General features: G+C 42.8%; 1 protein-coding gene across 1 annotated transcript in view; it reads left to right on the forward strand.

Annotated features, from left to right (window-relative positions):
* LOC120931615 (kielin cysteine rich BMP regulator) overlaps positions 1–24,824 on the forward strand; it is a 158,876-nt gene that overhangs the window by 102,361 nt on the left and 31,691 nt on the right. Inside the window, exons 26-36 of the mRNA XM_040343229.1 lie at positions 3,861–3,954; positions 4,067–4,240; positions 5,988–6,070; positions 9,869–9,962; positions 11,813–11,995; positions 13,894–14,064; positions 16,235–16,411; positions 20,578–20,663; positions 21,655–21,745; positions 22,669–22,751; positions 22,856–23,029. Coding sequence (XP_040199163.1) covers positions 3,861–3,954; positions 4,067–4,240; positions 5,988–6,070; positions 9,869–9,962; positions 11,813–11,995; positions 13,894–14,064; positions 16,235–16,411; positions 20,578–20,663; positions 21,655–21,745; positions 22,669–22,751; positions 22,856–23,029 — 1,410 coding nt within the window. The remainder of the gene's footprint in view (positions 1–3,860; positions 3,955–4,066; positions 4,241–5,987; positions 6,071–9,868; positions 9,963–11,812; positions 11,996–13,893; positions 14,065–16,234; positions 16,412–20,577; positions 20,664–21,654; positions 21,746–22,668; positions 22,752–22,855; positions 23,030–24,824) is intronic.

The raw sequence follows: 24,824 nt of genomic DNA on the forward strand, positions 1-24,824 counted from the left end.
AGTGAGAATATGGTTCTGGTACTTGCTTCAGTTACTCACTGTGGTCCCTGGTAAAGGTTGTTGGTCCCTTTTGTGGCGACAGCTTCCCTGCTACCTCTGACCACTGACAGGTTCTCCGGCCGGCAGAACCGTCACTTCTGACTGGACTGCAAGGCGCAGTCCCAACCCTGCGCTGCCCTTACACGGCTTGGCAGCCTGATGCCCCCAGATAAGGCCCAATCTCTGGCCTAGCAGCCCAGGGTGTACGAAACATGTCCACCCAGAAAGCCATCCAGGTGGCACAGAACATAGATCACCTGACTTCACCCGAATATATAGGTTCTCCCAGTAGGCCAAGGGATTCAAGAAAACCCCTGCCCATTGGCTGGGATACACCATATACTTTTAACCTGACCTTAATTTTCCCTTGCCATATTAAATACCACCAAGTGCCTGGCCACCTAGTGGTAGAAGAGAAAGGTGCATATAGGCCAAGCTTAGGGAGAAATCAATAGATCTCTAACAATTGCCAAGGATAACTACTCCTGGCAAGTAAATTTGGGAGGAACTCCCTGCCTAAACTACAGGGTGCTACATTATTATGGCCAAATTTGATGAATTATCTCTCAGCAAATCATGATGTAGCACCCTGGTGTTTAGGCAGGGTTGCTCCTAAATTTACCTGCCAGGTATAGCTACATTGGCTAATTGTTGCGGATCTATTGATTTCACTCTAAGTCTGTAGTTGCTGTGCTTCTCTCTTTTGCCGCTAGGTGGCCGGGTACTTGGTGGCATTAGATATGAGAAGGGCAATGGAAGGTCAGATTATGGGTATATGGGGTATCTCAGCCAATGGGTAGGGGTTTTCTTGAATCCCTTGGCCTGCTGGGAGAACCTATATATTTGGGTGGAGTCAGGTGATCTATGTTCTGTGCCACCTGGACCGCTGTCTGGGTGGATGTGTGTTGTATTTCCCAGGCTGCTAGGCCGGAGATTGGGCCTATCCCAGGCACATCTGGCTGCTAGGCTGTCTGAGGGCCTATCCAGAAGCAAGAGATCAGCATAGGGTTGGGACTGCGGCTTGCAGTCCAAACAAAAGTGCCGGTTCTGCCGGCCGGAGAACGTGTTGTGGTCGGAGATAGAGGGGAAGCTGTCACCACTAAGGGCCCAACCACCTTATTACCCGGGACCACAGTGAGTAACTGAAGCAAGTAACAGAGCAAAATTCTTACCAACCTGTGATGGTGAAGAATAGGGAAACTTCAGTGGGTATCAAGCCAGGGACCCAGCCAGCGGAGGTGACGCTTGCAGAGCAGATTTGTGTGTTAAGCCAAGGACCGAGCAGGCCAGTGGGGTGAAGCTTGAGAGGTATCTTGAGTGCCAAGCTAGGGACCCAGCAGAGAAGTGGGGGGTGATGCTTGAGGAAGATACCACCGTGAAGATTGGAGGAGCTCAAGGGATTCAGTGTCAGTGAATCATCTAGTCTAGTGAGAGACTGGGAGCTCAGTGGGCTGAAGAACTATAAGATGTGATTGTAGTGGAAGCAAAAGGACTGTTAGGCTTTGTTAGAAACTGTTAAAGACTGTTGCTATAGGAGTCAGCATTCCTGTACATGCAGATGTGGCGTCTTGCTGGATGCCTTTCCCTGTATGGCTGTCCTTCTATTGAAGTCTCAGAGTCTGCCAATTAATCTTGTAACTACCTAAGGGTGTCCTGGCCCTAACCCTCTCTCCCCTCAAAAAGTTTGTTAAGAGAAATAAACTTTCTTTTGCATTTAAGAAATGTCTGACGCCACTAACCACTTTGCACCCACCATATACAGAAGGATGTCAGCTATCTCTGGCCCTGGAGGTTCTCATTAGACCAAAGGCCTGGGACCTTGCTACATTAGGATCTGCTTTATATGAAAACTAAAAAAAAAATGTCTTCTCTACTATATAAATTAAAATATATACTTTAAATCAAGACATCTATTGATAAGTTAAACTTGATACTTTAGGGGGATTTACTACTGGTACACACATAATCTGTTACAGCTGTGCATAGTAACCAATCAACTTCTAAATTCAGCTTGTCCAATTAATCTTTGACAATGAGGCCGAGTTCACACTGGTACGACACGACAGTCGTACTACTTTGGATCCGACTTTGTCCTGCAACATACGTCCGACTTTAATTAACAGGGATTCGACTTCGATCCCCGACAATACCAGGCACTGTGTCTGGTATGAATCTTTGGGGGGAACTCTACGCCAAAAAAAAAAGACATGGGTTCCCCTTCTAAGAGCATACCAGACCCTTCGGTCTGGTATGGATTTTAAGGGGAACCCCCCACACTGAAAAAACGGCGTGGTCGTCCGCCCAAAATCCATCCAAGACCCTTATCCGAGCAAGCAGCCTGGCCGGTCAGGAAAGGGGGTGTGGACGAGCGAACGCCCACCCTGAACCGTACTAGGCCACATGCCCTCAACATGGGGGGGGGGGTGCTTTGGGGCAGGGGGGGCCCCCATATCCCGGCCCCCCACCCTATGTGAATGAGTATGGGGTACATTATACCCCTACTCATTTGCCTGGAAAAAAGGGTCAACAATAAAACACAGGGTTTTAAAATAATTTATTAGGCAGCTCCGGGGGTCTCTTCAGACTTCTTCTGCCCTCTCCGGCTCAGTACAGACTCCTAGTACAGACCACCTCCTCTCCTCAGTACAGGCCACCTTCTTAGTTCAGATCCCCAGTACAGACCACCTCCTCAGTACAGACATTCTCCTCAGTACAGACCACCTCTTTAGTACAGACCACCAGAACAGACCACCTCCTCAGTACAGACCCCCAGTACAGACCACCTCCTCAGAATAGACCACCAGTACAGACCACCGCCTCTCCTCAGTAAAGGCTATCTTCTTAGTAAAGATCCCCAATACAGACCACCTCCTCAGTACAGACATTCTCCTCAGTACAGACCACCTCCTTAGTACAGACCACAAGAACAGAGCACCTCCTCAGTACAGACCCCCAGTACAGACCACCTCCTCAGAATAGACCACAAGTACAGACCACGCCTCTCCTCAGTAAAGGCCATCTTCTTAGTAAAGATCCCCAATACGGACCACTTCCTCAGTACAGATCACCTTAGTGCAGACCACCTTCTCAGAATGAATCCTCAATACAGAACCCCAGTATGTGTAGCGGCAGTAAGATGTGTATGTGACAGGAATGGAGTGGTACCCCTCCACTTTGAATATGAATGAGCCACAGACAGGATTTGCACAAGAAGGAGCCACTATAGCTCTTTCATATGCAAGCCCAGTGAGGTCATTTATATGCAAATTACAAGCCACTGATCGTATTAATCACAATTTGCATATAAATGCATTGTTATTGCAAGTACAATGTACAAGGGCAGAGACTTTGCTGGACTGCACACTGGACAGCAGGGCTCTGCTTAAAAGGCGGGATAGTCTGGCACAGTCCGAGACTTTTTGGGAGGTATGGTTAGCAATACACCTACAGTAGGTCTTCTCCTGACCCCCAGCCTTGGAATGGGCAGCAGCAGGACATTCATGAGTCATCCCTCTGTTCACTATATTCTAGCCTCATGTCAAAATATTCCTTGCCAGTTCATGTCTGCTGCAGCACATCTTATTGGCTCCTAGAGCTGTTCTCGCTTCTCCCAGTCTGTGCTCTGCTGTACAGAGGATTATAGGATGCTAAAAGCAAGTCAAAGTTGGGTACTTACAGTAGTTATATCTTCGGCTTCAAAAAAGGTAAAACATGTACAGGTTAAATGTATCAATTACAAACTGATATTATTGTGTATAATTCTTAATGTGTATGGAAGGTTATAGAATATTGAAATGTCTAACACTCTTACTTGTGCATAGGATGGTACAGTCCAGTGTACTCCCATTGTATGCCCATCTGTGTCATGCTCTAGACCAGAAAAAAAACCTGGACACTGCTGTGCCACGTGCCCTGGTAAGACATCTATTTTACTGGTTAATAGAAATATGCCATGTTGTCAATTGTATTTATTTTTAACACTCTGTATGTACTTCTTCCATGTAAACTTGTTGGTCATATTGCTCAGACTGCACATACTATGAAAATACCTTTTTGGATGGACAACAGTTCACAAATCCAGATAACAAGTGTCAGGAATGTGGATGCCAGGGTGGGCAAGTGACGTGTACAGACAGAGGGTGCCCAGGACCACAGTGTTCATATCCATTGCCAGGAAGCTGCTGCAACAACAACTGTAATGGTAAGATTGGTGTATATCAGGGCTGGGAGGTCAATGATCACTGTCAGAAAAGAGTATGAAATTGTGCAAAGCAGTTGACCAGAAACAAACAATGTACAGCCTACAGCCTCTGACCCTTCCAGGAGGTACAGGTGACATTTGCTGGGAGCTCAAAATTGGCGACAATGCACTCTTGTAATGGACTAAAGTTAGGGTGACCACATTTCCAAACTACCATTCAGGGACACCCCCCCTTCCCAAAAATCAGCTTGTGCTGTAACGAATCACAGTACAGTGATTGGACACAAGAGGCGGGATTTATGATTTCTCCAATCACAAGCAGGGGGCGGGACTGTGCTCCTCCAGGCATTCCCGGCCAGGACAAGTACTGTCAGTGAGTAAAGCGGTGATGTGGCGGCCTTTTTTGGGGGCATTAGTTTGGCTTGGGGAGTGGCTGTGTCAGTTTCATTCCGGGACACTGTATTGTCCTGGAATGAAGGTGCCCGGGACAGACCTGCAAAATGCGGGACTGTCCCGGGCAATCTGGGACAGGTGGTCACCCTAACTAAAGTGCATTCTGTTGAGGTTTTAAGCTTCTAGCTCCTCTGGAAGGCTTGGTGACATCCCCAATGCTTCCTGGAAGTGTAGAAGGCAGAGGCTGGGCTAATTTTTTTTGGGGTGAATGATTTGTTTACAAACTTTTGGCTTTTTATATTTGTATTGGAAGACTGTGGATGGAGTGTGCAGGGGAGCACTGTGGACCCTTTTGGAGGTTAGAAACACCATGGGGGACTGGAGGCTCTGCAGCAGGCTGGGTGGCACTGTGAGAAGTTGAGGGGCACTAGAGGAGCTACGAGGCACTGTGGTAGGTTAGGGGTCTGCAGTTAGTTGGAGTGAAAGGAAATGGGAGGAAACGGCCAGGCATGGGCCGGTGGTTAAAAATCATTGCTATAATAGAGCATGCAACCCTATACATGTATATTTTATACAAGATCTTGTTTTTCTTAGGAAATATACCAACAAAAAGGCCTGCAAAAAGAACACACGCCATTAGCAGTTACAAAGAAAATAAAGTTAAGAGCTTCTTGTGTTTGGGCAGTAGGTGATAGAAATGGGTATGGCACTCATAAATACGGTTTGATTTGTCTTACAGTGCCATCTATTAAATAAAAAGGAAATCACTATGGAAAGAGTTACGGCCTGTGTTGCAAGGCTTTGGGTTTGTGTTGATGGAATCAGTTTGACATCAGTTTGAGACATTTCAGAATTCATTAGCAGATGCTTTTGACTTGCAGTTAGTCTCTTTATGACCTGCAATTAACCTGCACCTCCATAGGAATACAAAACCTGTTTCAGCCTAGGTTCACATTGGAGCGATTTGTCATGCGATTTGAGAGATGAAATTGGAGGCAGTTCCAATCGGTGCGACACTGATTTTGAGGTGCCGCACCGATTTGCAAAGGTAGTTCCTGCACTACGGTACTTTTGCCAATTTCAGGTGTGAAATCAATAGACATCTGTGCATGAAGCCACACAGATATCTATCAAGTAGCACCTGAAATTCCACTTACCTTGCTACTTTGAAATTGTGCTACTTCAAGTGAAGTAGTGCAATTTCAAAGTAGCATCAATGTGAACCAGGACTAAAGCAAAGAAAAGTATGTCAACCAAGATTATTAGTGGTGTTGTCAAAGAAGGGGATTACAATACAATTTTAAGACATGTTACTCACTGTAGAATGTTATTTGGCATTTCTTGTCTTGTACAGGTTGTAATTACGCTGGAAAGGAATATCCCAATGGTGCAGATTTTCCACATCCCACAGACAAGTGCAGACAATGTCACTGCATTGTGAGTATTAACTTAAAGTGGTACTATAGGTTCAGTTTTTCGCCCACTTCTGGGGTCCCAGGGCTACTCTCGCAGCTCTTTCCCACAAGAGCTAACCCCTCTTGGAAGCTCTCTCCCGAGGGGGTACCTTGTGGGTGCCCTCCCGTGTGATACAGTCGGTGGCTATAGCCGCTGAGTGTATGACTTGCCCCCGCCCCCTGGCACCCGCGTCATTGGATTTGATTGAAAGCAGCGGGTGCCAATGGCTGCGCTGCTATCAATCTAACCAATGAAGAGCCAACAAGCCATTTGGAAAGCGACACAGGGTCGCGCCCACAGAAGTTTGGGGCTCAGGTAAGTAAAACGGGGGCTTGGGGGGGGGGGGAGAGAGTGCAAGGTGTTATTTCACCATACTGCATAGGATGCATTAAGGTGAAAAAACCTGAAGGTTTACAACCCCTTTAAGGTGCTTACTGGCAATGGGTGGTTGGACATGTAGGCACTATCTGATCACCAAAAGACCTTTCATATTAAACATCTTCCCATACTGTACAAAATAAAATCTGGACATACTGTACAGAATAAAATCCAAAACAGACCCAACCTGGGGGAAAAATAGTGATTGACCAGGAAAATCCAATTAACCACTTAAGACCCGGACCAAAATGCAGGTAAAAGACCAGGCCCCTTTTTGCGATTCGGCACTGTGTCGCTTTAACTGACAATTGCCCGGTGCGACGTGGCTCCCAAACAAAATTGGCGTCCTTTTTTTCCCACAAATTGAGCTTTCTTTTGGTGGTATTTGATCACCTCTGTGTTTTTTATTTTTTGCGCTATAAACAAAAATAGAGCGACAATTTTGGAAAGAATTCAATATTTTTAACTTTTTGCTATAATAAATATCCCCCAAAAACATATAAACACATTTTTTTCCTCAGTTTAGGCCGATAGGTATTCTTCTACCTATTTTTGGTAAAAAAAAAATCGCCATAAGCGTTTATCGATTGGTTTGCGCAAAATTTATAGCGTTTACAGGGGATAGTTTTTTTGCATTTTTATAAAAAAAATATTTTTTACTACTAATGGCGGCGATCAGCGATTTTTTTCGTGACTGCGACATTATGGCGGACACTTCAGACAATTTTTACACATTTTTGGGACTATTGTCATTTTCACAGCAAAAAATGCATTTAAAATGCATTGTTTATTGTGAAAATTACAATTGCAGTTTGGGAGTTAACCACAGGGGGCGCTGATGGGGTTATGTGGGACCTGAAGTGTGTTTACAACTGTAGGGGGTGTGGCTGTAGGTGTGACGTCATCGATTGTTTCCCCCCTATAAAAGGGATGACACGATCGATGCTGCCGCCACAGTGAAGAACGGGGAAGCCGTGTTTACATACGGCTCTCCCCGTTCTTCAGCTCTGAGGACCGGTGCCATTCTGCCGACATATCATCTTTTGCCTGACGAAGAGGTCCTGCGTGGCCTCGAAACGTTGCTCTTTTGGATCAATAGATATGCATTACATTTTTGGACGTTTTTTTAAGATGATCCCGGGTGTGCTGGCGAATATATATATATATGATTTACTTTCCGGTTCCCAGCCGGTGATCGTTTCAGCACCCTTTTACTACTTGGCCATTTTGCCGGAAGGTGTGCAATCGGAATATTTTTGAGAGATATATCGGGGTTAGGCGGTCCTTAAAGAGGAGTTCCACCCAAATTTGGAACTTCCTCTTAACCCACTCCTCTCCCCCTTACATGCCACATTTGGCATGTAATTTTTTGGGGGGGGAGTGGGGGCTTCAGGAGGAGTGGGACTTCCTGTCCCACTTCCTCCTTCTGGGTAGACGATTAAGCCTAATTGCCTAGGCGATTAAGCTTAATCACCTACAGGAAGGGGCTGCTGTAGGCGATCGCCCAGGACACGTGACAGGTCCTCGGCGATCGCCTGTCCAATCAGACAGCGCCTCGCCGGGCCACGCCGCTCACGCATGCGCAGTGCCGCCCGCGCATGCGCAGTGGGTGCCCGGCCGTGAAGCCGAAAGCTGTCACGGCCGGGTGCCCACACTGAGCATGAAGACGCCGGCCGGCGAGGGGGGGCGAGGAGCGGAGCCCCGTCCGGCGCGTCGCTGGAGCCGTGGAGCAGGTAAGTGTCGGTTTATTAAAAGCCAGCAGCTACACTTTTTGTAGCTGCTGACTTTTAATAAACTTACAAAATGGGTGGAAAACCCCTTTAAGTGGTTAAGCTGATTCTTTTCACTGAAAGTCTTGGCCAGAGGATATCTGCCAGGTTGGGAAGTGAATATAAATGTGATGGTACTCCAACTTTAAACAGCTGGATAAAGTCCAATTCATACAATAAATGTAGGTACATTTGGACAGTTGTTTCTGTAATGCAAGCCACTCTGTAATGTTTCCTTAGTAATTATTTTAATATTAAACTGTTTAACTACTTCAGCCCCAGAAGATTTGGCTGCTCAATGACCAGCCCATTTTTTGCTATTCGGCACTGCGTTGCTTTACCTGACAATTGCGCGGTCGTGCGATGTTGTACCCAAATAAAATTTACGCTCTTTTTTTCCACAAATAGAGCTTTCTTTTGGTGGTATTTGATCACCTCTGCAGTTTTTTTTTTTTTTGCGTTATAAACAAAAAAAGAGCGACAATTTTGAAAAAAACACAATGGAGGTTATTTACTAAAGGCAAATCCACTTTGCACTACAAGTGCAAACTACAAATGCTAAGTGCAATTGAAATTGCACTGAAAGTGCACTTGGAAGTGCAGTCGCTGTAGATCCGAGGGGGACATGCAAAGGAAAATAAAATCAGCATTTTAGCTTGCACATGTTTCGATGATAAAATCAGCAGAGCTTCCCCTCATTTCAGATCTACCCCTCAGATTTACAGCGACTGCACTTCCAAGTGCACTTTCAGTGCAATTTCAATTGCACTTTGCACTTGTAGTTTGCATTTGCAGTGCAAAGTGGGTTTGCCTTTAGTAAATAACCCCTAATATCTTTTACGTTTTTGCTATAATACAAACCCCAATTTAAAAAAAGAAAAAAAAAATCCTCAGTTTAGGCTGATATGTATTCTTCTACATATTTTTGGTTAAAATCACAATAAGCATATATTGACTGGTTTGAGCAAAAGTTATAGCATCTACAACATAGGGCATAGATGTATGGCATTTTTTTTTTTTTTTACTAGTAATGGTGGTGATAAGCAATTTTTATCGGGACTGCGATATTTCGGCGGACAGATTGGACACTTTTGACACATTTTTGGGACCAGTGACAATTATACAGCGATCAGTGCTATAAAAATGCACTGTTTACTGTATAAATGTCACTGGCAGGGAAGGGATTAACACTAGGGGGTGATCAAGGGGTTAACTGTGTTCCCTAGGTGTGTTCTAACTGGGGGGGGGGAGTTGCTGGTACTGACTAGGAGAGGTGACAGATCGGTGTATCGAAATGCTTTGAGAGGGGATGTCAGTCTGGTGGTACAGGTTTTTCTATACAAATTGCATTGAAATCAGAGTAAGCACTTTTAGTAGGAGAGAGAAGCCTGTACAACTGTGCAAGACTGACGTGCAGATTTAGCCTCCAGAACTCTGTGACTGTTTGTTTTTCAACATGAGCTTCTCATTGACCTGTCTTTTCATTTCACTCAATATTTTATTTTTAGTTTAGAGATATACAATATCTTATTCAGTTTTCATTTTTTCTCTGTATATCTGTAGATGACTCAGTGTTTCCTCTCTGTTATGAAATGATTAATCATGAATGACAAAACTGTGTGTCTGTCTGCAGAATGGTAACGTGCAGTGTCTGACAAAGCGATGCCCTCCGCTTGCTTGCAGTGAGCCATACCCTGTGCCAGGAGAATGCTGCCCTCAGTGCCCAGGTAATACCATTCATGGAGGTAGGCTGAGGGTACACTGTAATATGAATGCCAGTTAATGTTAAAGTGGTTGTAAACCCTTACATATACCCAGTGAAGTGACTGACCTCATGTGATAAACAGAGATGAGACAAATCCTCCTACATAAGCTGTACCCTTCTCCTTGACAGCCTCCTAAAGCACACAACTTACTTAGTATTTCTGAGCTACAAAAGGCAAGGGGCGGAGATTGACATCACACACAGCACAGCATAGAGAACAAAGCTGAGTGTAATTTGAGGCCTGAGTGAAGGGACTAGGAACACCCACCTCTACACAGTCACATAGGGAAACATGCACAACTGAGGCTGTCAATCATCTTCTGTGTACTGGGGAGGGGGGCATTCCCTCAGGATTCTGTGGTGTATGCATGTAGGCAGGTGCAGTCTACTTTCTCCACTGCAGGTGGTGCTCTTCTGCAGCGGCACTGTTGTTGGAGAGGAAGTCAAAAGGAAAAGGGTTTCCTGGGTAAGACCTCGTACACACGACCGTTTTCCTCGACAAAATCCATCAAGGAACTTGGTGTCAGAGTTTTTTTGCCGAGAAAAACGGTCGTGTGTATGTTTTTCGTCGAGAAAACTGTCGTGGATCTCAACGAGAAAAAAAAGAGAACAAGTTCTCTTTTTTCTCGTCGGGAGTCTCAATTTCCTCGGCGTGTTTCTCGTCGGGCTGGTTTACCACGAGAAACACGTTCGTGTGTATGCTTAGAAACCCGCGCATGCTCAGAATAAAGTATGAGATGGGAGCGCACCTTCGGTGAAAGTAGCGTTCGTAATGGAGATAGCACATTCATCACGCTGTAACAGACTGAAAAGCGCGAATCGTCTCTCACCAACTTTTACTTAACACGCAGTAACATGAGATTAGTAAAAGCAGCCCCAAGGGTGGCGCCAGTGGAATCAAACTTCCCCTTTATAGTGCCGTCGTACGTGTTGTACGTCACCGCGTTTGAGAACGACGAGATTTTGTCTTGACAGTGTGTACGCAAAGAAAGCTTGACAAGATTCTCGACAAGCCTGACAAGGAACTCGTCGAGGAAAACGATGTTTCTTTTAATGACGAGTTTCTCGGTCATGTGTACGAGGCCTAACTGGGGGGAAGCTATCTTATTGGATGTTGCCGACCGTGTGACTTTAGCAGCCATCTTGGATCAGTCAGAGGCTATTTAAGGTCCTGGCTTCCAGATTTGGCATGCATTTTGCGAATTGGTAGAGTAGAGACAGGTACATGGCCTGTTAGGAACAGTAATAGTGGCAAGGGAGAAGTTCCTGCTGAGGAGGGAAAGTATAGGGTCACATCTCCTTGGACACCTTTCCTCTTGGGCACAAGATGGCCAGGACGCACTCTGATCTCTTTACAGATGCTTTCAATTTAGCTGATACCCGCTCTCTTCACGTTAATGGAAACAGTGAGTAAACCTGGCTGGGCAGCCTTCCCACCGGGTTTGTTGTGAACTGTTGCTGTGCTATTTCAATACAAGTTTTCCATTGCACCTGTCTGTGTGAACTATTGCCGCCACATCACGCTGCCTCCCACCTACAAGCATAACCTGTCAGAAGTGACTCAGACAGCAAAAAGAGCAGTTAGGAACCACACTATGTGCTTTGGATTGAGGCAAATACACACTATCGAGGGATATGCTTTGTTCATTTTTCATTTCAGAGGTTTACAACGACTTTAAGTGATCCCTACAAGCAGTGCCAGCTCTGTTATATTCATCCCATGGTACTACTGTAGAACTAAGTGTAAATGGCAAACTGATGAAGAGTTTATTTTAAAATGAGTATCTGTGTGCTTTCTTTTTGTTTTATCAGTGCCACCAGCAGACTGTCCATATACTGGAATCACATACAGACACATGCAACGTTTCTATGATCCATCAGACAAATGCCGAGACTGTATCTGTAATAATGGCACTGTAACCTGTCAACGGAAGCCTTGTGCTCCAACACCATGTACACATCCCCTTCAGGGAGACTGCTGCCGTTCCTGTGATGGTAACATTGCATTTTTTTTTGATGGTAGCATGTACTCAGTGGCATCTATACACTGGTTTCTGAATTGTGAAAAAACACCCATCCTACATTCGAATCCATGGTCCGGCGCCACTGATATGTGGATTTTTTTTTTTTGCATATTTGTCACACCTAAATGATTCAGATCATCAAACAAAATTGTATATCATACAAAGATAACCCGAGTACTTATAAAATGCAGTTTTTAAACAATGATTTTATTTATTAGGAGAAAAAGCTGTCCAAAACTGCCTGGCCCTATGTGAAAAAGTAATTGCCCCCTAAACCTAATAACTGGTTGTGCCACCCTTGGCGGCAACAGCTGCAATCAAGCAGTTGTGATAACTGGCAATGTGTCTTTCACCTTTCTGTGGAGGAATGTTGGCCCATTCTTCTTTGTAATTTAGTTTTTGAGCATGATTGGCCTGTTTAAGGTAATGCCACAGAATTTCAATCCGATTTAAGTCCGGATTTTGACTAGGCCACTCCAAAAGCTTTTTTTTTTTGAGCCATTCAGAGATGGTCTTGCTAGTGTGTTTCGGATCAATGTCCTGCTGCATAACCCAAGTTCAGTATTTTATGGCAGAACACAGAATTCATGGTTCCAATCATTTATGGCAAGTCATCTAAGTCCTGAAGATGCAAAGCAGATCCAGACCATCACTCTATCACCACCATGTTTCACTGTTGGTATGATGTTCTTTTTATGAAATGCTCTGTTAGTTTTATGCCAGATGTAGTGGGACACACCTTCTCAAAGGTTCAACAGAATATTTGTCCAAAAGTCTTCGGGTCAATCAAGATGTTTTTTGGCAAATGTGGGACAAGCTTCTTTTCCGTCAGCAATGGCTTTCACATTGGAGCTCGCTCATGGACGACATTTTTGCCCAGTCTCTTTCTTATTGTTGAACCATGAACACTGACCTAAACTGAGGCAAGTGAGGCCTGTAGTTCTTTAGATATTGTTCTGGGTTCTTTTATGACCTCCTGGATGAGCTCTTGGAGTCATTTTGGTAGGCCGGCTACTCCTGGGAAGGTTCACCACTCTTCCATGTTTCTCTATTTGTGGATAATGGCTCTCACCGTGGTTCGCTGGAGTCCCAAAACCTTAAAAATGGCTTTGTAACCCTTTGCAGACTGTTCTCATCCGTTCTTGAATTTCTTTAAATTGTGGCATGTGTTGCTTTTTGAGATCTTTTAGCATGCTTCACTTTGTCAGACAACTTCTATTTAAGTGATTTCTTGATTCAACAGTTCTGGCAGTAATCGGGCCTGGGTGAAATTTAACTCTGCTTTGCAAAAAATGTGGTTAATCACAATTCATCCATGATTTAGGGGGAGTGGGGCAGTTATTTTTCACATAGAGACCGGCAGACTTGAACAGCTTTTTTCCTTTAATAAATATAATCATCATTTAAAAACTGAATTTTGCATTTACTCAGGTTATCTTTGTATGCTGTTAGAATTTGTTTGATAACCCGACCTGAATCATTTAAGTGTGATATATATATCTATATATCTATATATCTATATATATATATATATATATATATGTATATATATATATATATATATATATATATATATATATATATATATATATATATATAAATTCAACTGTATATTTAACTGTTTGTCTAAAGGTTCTCCTTAATAAAGTGATATTCAATTTAATTAGTTAAATTCTGCTTCTGGTAATCTAGCCCATATTAGTACAAAGGGAAAACTTTTAAAATACAACGTATTAAAACATCTGCTCACTGACAATGTTTAAAAGTATGTTTTTATTAACCACAAATATCTTACATATCATGTCATATACCAAGATTGTCCTGGAATGGAATAGCATCATATATTCAAACTTATAAACTTTGTTTTAGGATGTCTTCTGTCTGGAAAAGAACTGGCTAATGGTGAACAGTTCGCCCAGCCTTCAGATCCATGTGCAATGTGTGTTTGCTGGGAAGGTAGCGTCAATTGTCAGCCCAAAACTTGCCCTGTCCTTAATTGTCCATATCCAGCCTCTGGACAATGCTGCAAAGAATGCAGAGGTAAATCATATTACATATATTGTAAAGTTGTGCTTAATATTTGCTGTAAATGTTGCTTTGGCTCCCTAATTTCTTCTGTAAAACCCATATTTTCACACTCTTTTGTCTGTTATTTGCCCTTCTTATTACTAATGTCTCTAATATACCTTTAGTTGTTGTTAACCTTAAGCTGACCATACAAATCACTATTTGATCAAATGATTTAACTTTCTATTCCATTCTTTGATGAAATTTCAAAGTAATCAAAGACAAAAAAATGCTGTTTTCCATCGATTACAAAGTAGGTGGGATACAAATGACCAAAACAGACTGCAGAGGAAAACTCAGTCGCTTTCTACAGGACTACTGTAGTTTGAAAGTGGTTCCAGTGCGTCCCTTCAGGTGCAAATAGGGCCAAATTGTTTCTTAAATTCAGACCCAAAACTGAGCCAAAGACACACGGGACCCTTCTCCATGGCTGCCCTGGAGATGTGTGAGCCGGCTCCATTAAGAGCCGATCCCACTCTCCTGCCATGCAAAAACTCACATCCAATTTGCATAAGTGTGAACCTAGGCTAAGAGATTGTGTAATAGACTTTTCCCTGGTCCAATTCCAGGATACAAATTTTCTATTCTTGCTAATGATCCAAATCTATGATGATGTAAATGCATGCATGTAGAAGAAAGATCACACTAGAATACACCAGTCAGCAGGCATTTATTCAGGGTCACAGTCCCTTATATAAACTAAGTGACATAAGCAATCGTCATCACATATGTGTATATTTGATTGGTTCATCCATATATAGTCTCCTCTTGTGACGTTTATTCTTGACCACGAGGCTTCACATTCCAGGACATGGGGGCCATTTTCCCTTTGCTCTGTGGGAGGGGGGGAGGAAAAAGGAGGGGCTCAAGGAGTGGAGGAGTGGAAAGACATCTGTTTCTCATCTTTACTCCGGGATGAATAACTCATAAGTTTCATTCAAAGAAAATACTACTAATGTTTCTCGCGTGATCACCAAAACACACACACACACATATATATATGTATATTACATTTGTCTCCAGTTTAGATATTGCTCACATGTTCCACAGGTCCTACCTTTCCTTTGAGGAATGGGTAACAATTGCCAAATGATCACAGAGATTTCCATCAGAGAATTTCCATTAGCCACAAAGTCAGTTAAAGTGAACTCTTTCAGTTTATGCTTTCTGAATTTGCAACACTCAGATCTACTCAAACTGGAGGAGAATAGTTCAGTTAATATAACTACAAAGACATCCTCTGCACATGGGGATTTAAATAGATCTTCAATTCATATATACCATGCTCATAGGTGCTCCTAAAAAAAAGGAAAAAAATTATAAAAAATTTAAAAAACACTAACACCGTCCACTGCCCTACTGACACCCATCTCTGACCTTATGACATGGTCCACCCTAATGCAATGGGCTGGGCACAACTATGGCCATGCTATATCGTCTGTCCATTTAATTGGACTGCATATTGGTCTCAGATCTAAAATCTAAAGATGATTTACTACAGCTCACTTACCTCTTAGACATTGGCAAAAATCTAAACTAGACGTAGAAGCAAAAAAAAAAATCATCCCAGAGGTGGTACTTTGTATGGTTGCTTTGATTTATTTCCCAAACGCCATCCATTTATTTACTGGCTTAGATAGGTATAACTATTATCAGTTTCGAGCTGGTCTTAGTAAGGCTTTCTTAGATTATGACTCAAAATAAATTAAGAATATTGCAAGACAAAATCAACCTGATAATTGTTGTCTGGCTATACAGCCAGGTGTATAAGGATGGTCTTATAAGAATCATGGGTTCTTTGGGCCACTATTTTATCACCTTATTCCACTTTTTTCTCTTCTTCTACTATTGGTTTTGCTTTTATATGGGGAAAGGTTTTCCTAATATTTTTTCCTTTAATGTTTATCTCTATATTCAAATTTTACACAATTATGCATAACACGTTTGTCCTGTAACTCTTATTTGTCAGTTTAGTGTTCTAATGCAAATTGTTATGTTTTTAAACTGTGTGAAAAGAAAAATCATCACTACAAATTTTTTGAAAAAATATAAAATAAATGAATAACATGATTGAAACAGTGAATACTGTGTGTAACACTTTGTGAGAGATAAATATAATCAGGGAATTTTTTTTTTCCCACAGACTGTCAGTACCTAAGCCAAGTCTACCTGAATGGGCAGGAATTTTCATCTCCCCAGGATTCATGTAGCCGATGTGTCTGTGCTGATGGCTTTGTCACCTGTAGTAAGAAGCCTTGTTATAAGCCTGGCTGTTCTCACCCTAGTACTCCGGCTGGAAAATGCTGCCCTGTGTGTGATGGTAAGTATCAAGGAGAAAAAACACCCTTTTTGATGTTTGGGAATCCTTCATTCAAGCTCCACCTACTGATACCCAACAATCCATAGTACAGTTTTCACTACAGTCAATGGTATCAAACAAACCAGACTATTAACCACCCCCCCCCCCCCCCAAGTTAATGTTCCACCTTTCACTTTTTTTTTTTGTAAAATAAATTTTATTCAATTTTCCAAACATAAATACAGCAACTGGCCATGAGTCATGACCAACAATTACCGGCCAAAAACAGTTACCGGTTTACAGAGAAAATAAAACAAAAAAAAACACAGGAGAAAATAATAATATACATCAAATATTTACCGATCAATCTAAAATTAAATCAGATCCCCCTCCTTCATAATGAAGACCTTGTGCGTGCCCAATCACAGTTCCATTGCTGACCCCCCGAATTGGGGGGTAGGTGCTAGATGACACAGGACCCGCGCTCTCTGGCCCCCCGGGCCTCGATATCAGATAAAGTATAAAAATCCAAAGCATGACTCTCCTCCCTCTGAAGACACCCAAATGCATTGTAAAAAATAAAATGTTCTCCCAGAGTACACAGTAACCCCATCATAATATGATCGATCAATGGTCCACCAACCCCCTAAAAGAATTTCCCTGCCGAATTTATTTTGCATATAATTGACGGCTCTACTGAACCAAGCCTCAATCCGACACAGTATCCACCGAGGCCATCCAGCCCCCCCACTCCACCTTCCACCTTAATTATACCCCATATTCAATTAGCCAAGGCGCCCCTCCCTTCCATCAATTGCTAGGTAAAACGACTGACTGCCATTTATCCAACATGCAATGCTTAGGGGCAGATCCACAAAGAGAGTACGCCGGCGTATCTACTGATACGCCGGCGTACTTTCAAATTTCCAGCGTCGTATCTTTGTTTTGAATCCTCAAAACAAGATACGACTGCATCTGGGTTAGATCCGACAGGCGTACGACTTTGTACGCCTTCGGATCTAAGATGCAATTCTTCGGCGTCCGCTGGGTGGCGTTCCCGTTTTTTTCTGCGTTGAGTATGCAAATTAGCTATTTCCGACGATCCACGAACCTACGAGCGGCCGTCGCATTTTTTTACGTCGTCTCTAGTCGGCTTTTTCCGGCAGATAGTTTAAGCTGCTATTTGGTGGCGTACGCAATGTTAAGTATGGCCGTCGCTCCCGCGTATAATTTAAATTTTTTTATTTCGTTTGCGTAAGTCGTCTGTGAATCGGGCTGGACGTAATTTACGTCCACGTCAAAACAATGACGTCATTTAGCGCAATGCACGGCGGGAAATTCGGGGATGGCGCATGCGCAGTTCATTCGGCGCGGGGACGCGCTTCATTTAAATGAAACACGCCCCCTACTCGCCGATTTGAATTAGGCGCCGTTACACCGCGAGAGATACACTACGCCGCCGTAACTTACGGCGCAAATTCTTTGTGGATTCAAAGCTTACAAAAGTAAGTTACATCGGCGTAGCATATCTCACATACGCTGCACCCATCTAATTGTATTGTGTTTTGTTATATTGGCCAAATGTTGTGGCCACCTTCATTGTCAACGTTATTCTCGTAGCAAAAAAAAAAAAAGGAGAAAAATAGCACACTCAGGCTCAGGTATATTTGTGCAAGACATATTTAATACCAATACAACCAATTACCTGTTTCCTTTTATTTATTCACCGCAACTAGAAAGATGACAGTAAAGCTCTGATTAAAACATCCTAGTCATTGTCATTTAACAGTTTTATTTTCTTTAATTTTGCTTTATGAGAACAAATCCCTGCTTAATACTTATCATATTATTTAGCAACTGTGTCTCATGATCATCACTGAATCAGAACATTCCACTGAGCATTAGAAGATGTAGGGAGATAAGTGACTATCAGTAACAAAGCTTCAGATTAAATCCTTGGTTTATAACGAGCTGTTGAGGAGGGCATAGCAGGACAACAGATATGTGATTCAAATATCAAATATGTATTGTTGTGATATGTGGTTCAAATATTAAATATGTCTTTGTGAGGAGGTCATAGGAGGATAACAGATATGTGATTCAAATATTAAATATGTCTTTGTGAGGAGGTTATAGCAGGACAACAGATATTTAATTCAAATATTAAATAAGTCTTGTTGCAGCCAATGCAATTGGAGATTTCAGCAAATGTATAACTTTCTGATATCTGGTCCCCAGGCATCTCCTTACCTGAAACAAAGCCACGTCTAATGCATTCCCCCTTCAAATATGCAGGGTTAGAACTGACAGGCAAAGCCTGTCCGATTTTCTTTTATTAGGTATCAGAACTTGCTATACAAAAGGCCAGATTACTGTTCCTCAGACCTTAGGAGGGCTTGACTGTGGCCAGTGAGGGTAGAAAATGCCCCAGCATCAATGAGAGTACACAATGTCTCAGGCTTGGTGGGTAGCGGTATAAAAAAAGTGATGTCCTCCTGTCAGGCAGTAGGAACAGGGCACTATTCCTCCAAATAATACTAATTAGGTGGCACCGTTTCTCAGTTACATAGTTGGTGAGGATGAAAAAAGACACAAGTCCATCAAGTCCAACACACAGGTCTTTTTTCAATTTCACCAACTATGTAACTATGAGGAATAGTTCCACATAATTAGTATTATTTGGAGGAATTGTACCCTATCATTGATGTCAGTGGAAGGAGTAGTGCCCCATCATTGATGTCAGTGGAAGGAGTAGTGCCTCATCATTTATATCAGTTATATCAGTTGGAGGAATAGTGCCCCATTGTTGGTATCATTGGAAGGATGGGTGCCCTATTATTGGTGTCAGTGGAAGGAAAAATTCCATGTGGCTGCTGTTACTAGGGGGAATAGTTCCCCACTACTGGTGTCAGAGAAATAAATGGTGCCTATTGTTGGTGTCAGTGCCTTGTATCAGTGGGATCAATAGTACCTTGTATCCATAGGTGTGCGCCGCCTATTGCATTAGGGTGTGCACCCCAAAACTCAAACACACATGAATGCCACCTGCTGTCACAAGGAGGAGGCTCTGGTCGTGGGAGACAGTTGATTGGGAGCATATTACGCTACACCCTAAATACGAGTGTAATGTGTTCCTAAAGTTGAACCTTGCCTTTAATATAATGGCGGCATTTACACTGGCCACTGGCATCCCCCAACCACCCACCTGGTACCACCCCTGGATAATGCTAATCCACATGGGATGATTTGGGTGTACCCAGGCACACCCTGTGCGCACACGTCTATGCTTGTATCCATGGGAGGAATAGTTCCTAACATCAGTACAAGGAACAGTGTCCTAAGGGCCAGATAAAGGCAAGCAATGGGCCACATCCAGCCCACAAGCCACAGTTTGGCGCTCACTGGTTTAAATGATTAGAACAACACATACACTATACAACACTATAGTGCTTGAATTACTAAAGGCAAATACAAGTGCAATTGCACTCATTTTTTCTTAGTAAAGACTACCCAATCTGGAAAAAAAAAAAGCATTTTTGCTTGCACATGATTGGTTGATGGAAATCAGCATAGCTTCACCACATTTACTAAGCTGTGGGGAAAATAGTTTAGTAACCCAACCCCTATATGAGGCATTTTGTTACAAAATAGTACTTTCCATTTTAATTTTCAGACATTGTATAGCTGTTAAAATAATCAAATATCATATCATATGGCAACCTGCAGGCATTCTGTACATTGTTGGTGTACAGAATTACCTCAAGAATCTAATTTATTTTCCCAAATGTCTACAGTTATATAGAAATCATATTTCAGGCACCCCATGCAACATGTATTTCTGTGGGATATTTGTGCCCTGTACATTGATATCTGATCAGTCTGATTATACTGTATACTTTTATATTTTGTTTTTTTACACAAACTGAATTGTTCTTATGCAGTTGTCAAATTTACACATTTTATAGATAAAAGCTTTAACATTTAGCTGGATCATCTGAACTTGAACCTCCAGCTGGTACCTTGTTATAGACCACCATTGCAGTGTATGCAGGCTCATATCAAGTGTACCATGTGATTCTCTTTCATATAAAAAAAAACTTTCAGTAATACAACATACATGTACTGTATAATGGGAAGGTATGTGTCTATTTTTTTTATATCATTTGTTCTCATGTGACCTTTTTCAGGATGCTCGTATAATGGAGTTGATATGATTAACGGTAAATCTGTTCCTGATGTTTCCAACCCAACCTGTTCTGAGTGTACCTGCAGGGTGAGCATACACTGTTATGTCATTACATTTATGTATGTGAAAATTGTAATAAAAGTGGCTCTGTCAGTAAGTCCATGGAGGTAAAGCAAAGGCACTCTGTATATCTACCTTATTAGTTGCCAGTATCTAAAACCCACTGTGTTTCAGATCTCCAGCTACCTTAGTTATCCAACACTTCCAGGTGTGTCGGTTACCCAGTGCCGATCCTGACCTCCCTGGGGCCCTAAGCAAAATGACATGTCACATTAAGGTTGAGAAGCGGGGGGCGGGCTGCCTAAAAGGACATGTCACAGTTGAGAAGTGGAAGGGGGGGGGGGTGGTGCTGCCGACAGTGACATTAAAGAATAAAGTTGAAAAGCGGGTGAAAGAGGGTGTTGTTGGAAATGACATCTTACATTAAAGTGAGAAGCGGGGGGTGCTGACTTCTTACCTCTTCTCCCATGCAGCCAGCGAGTTGAGAAGCGGAGTGAGGGGCCAAAAATGACATCTCACCAGGCGGGGCCTCTAGCAATTTGGGGGGCCCTCCGCAGCTTTGCGGGGCCCTAAGCGGCTTGCATAGTGAGCCTATAGGGCGGATCGGCCCTGCGGTTACCTAGTCTTCCGCAACGTGCTGTGGCCCCTCCCACTGTCTCCTATTTCCTGTTGTGATTTAGGAGCTGGCGGGAGAAATCAAAGCATGCAGTGGGGGGCCAGGTATATAACACCCCTGGTATTACCTAAAATAAAAAAAATAGCTCTTAGAAGGTATAAAGTGCAGACACATACCTGCAGCAGCTCCTATTCACATCTGCTACTGTCAAAGGGCAACAGAATTGAACAGGCATAGCTATGAGTGTTGATGAGCACTGCTACATGTTATACCTGCAAGCAGCTCTCCTTATTTTATAAGTAAGATATATTGCTGTAATAAATCAATATGCATTATAAAAACCTCCCTAGTCATCAGTTCATCAAGTGTCTCTAATTGGAAAACATATTTATCATTTTTCAGTCTGGATCTGTCCAATGTGTCCGCAAGATGTGTCCTCAAATGAATTGTCCTCATCCTGTGACCGGACCATGTGATTGTCCCTTGTGCCAAGGTAATTATTGATTGATAGTGATCTGATATTATGAAGACACCTTTATTTAGGAAAGGAACCTCCAGCAAATCCCCCCACACCGTTCATCAAATAGTGTGCATATATGGCATGTGGCCCATGTAAACTATTAAAATAGCTATTCACTGAACCTAATTAGATGGTTCTTCCCTTCATTCCTGTAGATTGGGAACCACACCACACATACACACTTTAGCACAGGAGCTTGGCTTGATATTGGGAAGAAAACATTGCCAGGAGCTGCACAGGCCAGCCAGTGCAACATGGGTAACATCTACCTCTAATGCCCCGTACACACGATCGGAATTTCGACCGTGTGTATGCCCCATCGGAGTAATTCCATTGGAAATTTCGATGAATTCCATCAAAGTTTAGATAGAGAACATGTTCTCTTTTACTCCGATGGAATTCCGTAGGATTTTGGTCGGACAAAGGTCCGATCGAGTGTACGGGGCATGAGGTCTGTTTGGTGGTATCTTTTTGATAAGAGAAGTCCAGTTACACTTGGTTTGTGATTAACCAGGGTAATGTTTTCATTGTTACTGTCCCTTGTATATTATTTAAAGGTGAGTTGCAATAGCACCACCTTTAGTCAATTATACAGTGTCATTTTTTGGAAGATTATAAGATTACTAATTGTGGAAGGGTTAGTTTACAGATTTTGCTTCCAGCATTCATTTTGAAGTACTTCCCAAAATCTCACAACATCAGTTGCTGCCTTAATCCTGCATAAACAAAGGAGACAACACCAGTGTCTTTATATCCAAATTATAATATAATTATATTCCTAGTATAAAAAGGTTAAGTTCAACGTTCTCTTCATTCCTCTTTAGAGTATTATATCTTTATTTAAAGTGACAGATGGGCTCATGGACCTGGAAAAATGATTGTCTTCCTGTTTCTAGGTTGCCATTTTCAGGGCCGGAACTACCTAGATGGGGAGGCTTTTACTTCCCCACAAAGTGAATGTGAGCAATGCCGCTGCATGGTGAGTGAAGGAACCTATAAGACCCAAGGCACTAAAGTAATGCCATGATATCTTCACTGATTAAATAATATTTAACTAGTGGCATATATTTTTCTAATTCTCAGCGAGGGCATGTTACCTGTGTCCCTCGGGCCTGTGAAAACGTGAACTGTCCTCACCCTGGAGAGGATCCATGCATGTGTCCAGTGTGTGATGGATGTAACTATAATGGCCAGGACTGTCTGAATGGAGAGAGCTTCCCTGACCCTGAGGATGATTGCAGCCGCTGCACTTGCAGGGTGAGGCAACAACTAGAAACAGTTATTGATTAGAATTTTATTGCAAGTCCTTACTGAGGCAGACAGTTCTTTAAGCTGGCCGAAGAGGAAAACTTTGATAAATATAACTACAAGTGCTGATAGATGTTGCTTATGGGAAAAGTAATAAAAAGATACATTAGTGTGCATTCGGAAAGTATTCACAGCACTTCACTTTTTACACGTTTTGTGATGTTGCAGCCTTATTCCAAAATGGATTAAATTCATTATTCTCTTCAAAGTTCTACAAATGATACCCTATAATGACAACCTAAACAAAGTTTGTTTGAATTCTTTGCAAATGTATTAAAAATAAAAAATGAAAAGGAAAGACATGTACATAAGTATTCAGTCTTTGATCAGTACTTTGTTAAAGGACCTTTAGCACCAATTACAGCCTCAATTATTTTTGACTAAAGGAAGAAAGTGATAATTGTGCTAACTTTAGTATGTATTAAACATTTGTAATTCAGCAGTGAATGTGCGACTTTAGATTCTGCAATAAAAATTAACAGATATGCAACATTAAATTATAGAATACTCTAAAAAAACTCCCATCAAAATACTCCTTATACACGTGTTCAGTAATACAAAACCAAGTGTAGCACCCCCTTACTTTCAGTATGGGCACTACGCTAAAGTTAGTGGGGAATGGGAGAGTTATTTTTGCTCCCATTCACAATTTTCTAAATTATGGGCTGCTGTCATTCCTGAACTGTCCTGTGGGTCATTCTGCGCTCCAGGGGTGTTGATTCCACCCCTGGGCGACAGGTGGCGCTAGAGGGGTTCTGGAGAAGCCACTTTTCCCCAGCAGCCAATTGGAGGAGTTTTTCCCTCGCAAGGCATGCTGGGGAGGGGTATATCTGTGACAAACGCCATCTTTTTTTGTTCTTCTTCCCGCTGGTTCCAGGTGCGGCATCCACCTTTAGTGCGCGTGCATCTAACGGACCCCGGTGATGGCCTTCCAGGCCGGGGTCGCATGCTACACGGAGCTCCAAATTGCTGAGAGGGGCCCCAGCGACTTGCTGGGTCCCCCACCTAACTGAGAAGATCCCAGGCTGGGTGCTGCTCGATTGGGGGATCGGCTTGAGGAGAACCCGGGGCCGGTTGTCCAACAGAGCTTGAACGAACCATCGGGGATCTGGTGACCGGAATGCTGACAGGTACACTTGCTGTCATCCGGTGACCTATTTTCAATCTACTGGGAGGATTCGCTAAATTCGTCTGTTTAGCTCATTCAAGTAATAGGCCTGTGGCAGAGGCCCTAGAGCCAGGTCTGTGGCAGAGGCCTGTTCTTCCCAGCAAATCTAAAGTAACACTTCGGCTGACAGGCTTGTGGCAGAAGTCTGTCCGCGGGCACTTCACCCACTCTGGCTAGAGTGGCGACGAACGGTGACTACAATTATTGTGTTACTGAGAGCAGGATTGCTTTTTCTATATCCAGGCCTGATACCGCAAAGTTCTCTATCGCTTCATCAACCTTTTTCTTCCTACTGCATGTTGATGTTGGCTATGTTGGGCCTGAAATAAAGCATTTGAAAACCTTTCTTCGTGTACTGGACATTCGCTCACTACTTATTCATCAGCTACACCCCTAGACAACTTTGAGGTAACTTAATATGCCGATCCCAACAACAAACCAGCGGCTCCTTCGGGGGTAGCGCTACACAAGCAAAACTTATATCCCCAAAAAACAATCACCAAGCAGATCAAAAAAAACAAATAAATGAAAAAATCCAAAATATAAAGAAATAGATCTTAAATATTAAAGTCCCAG

This window comes from Rana temporaria, chromosome 3, assembly GCF_905171775.1.
Source record: "Rana temporaria chromosome 3, aRanTem1.1, whole genome shotgun sequence".
NCBI lineage: Eukaryota > Metazoa > Chordata > Amphibia > Anura > Ranidae > Rana > Rana temporaria.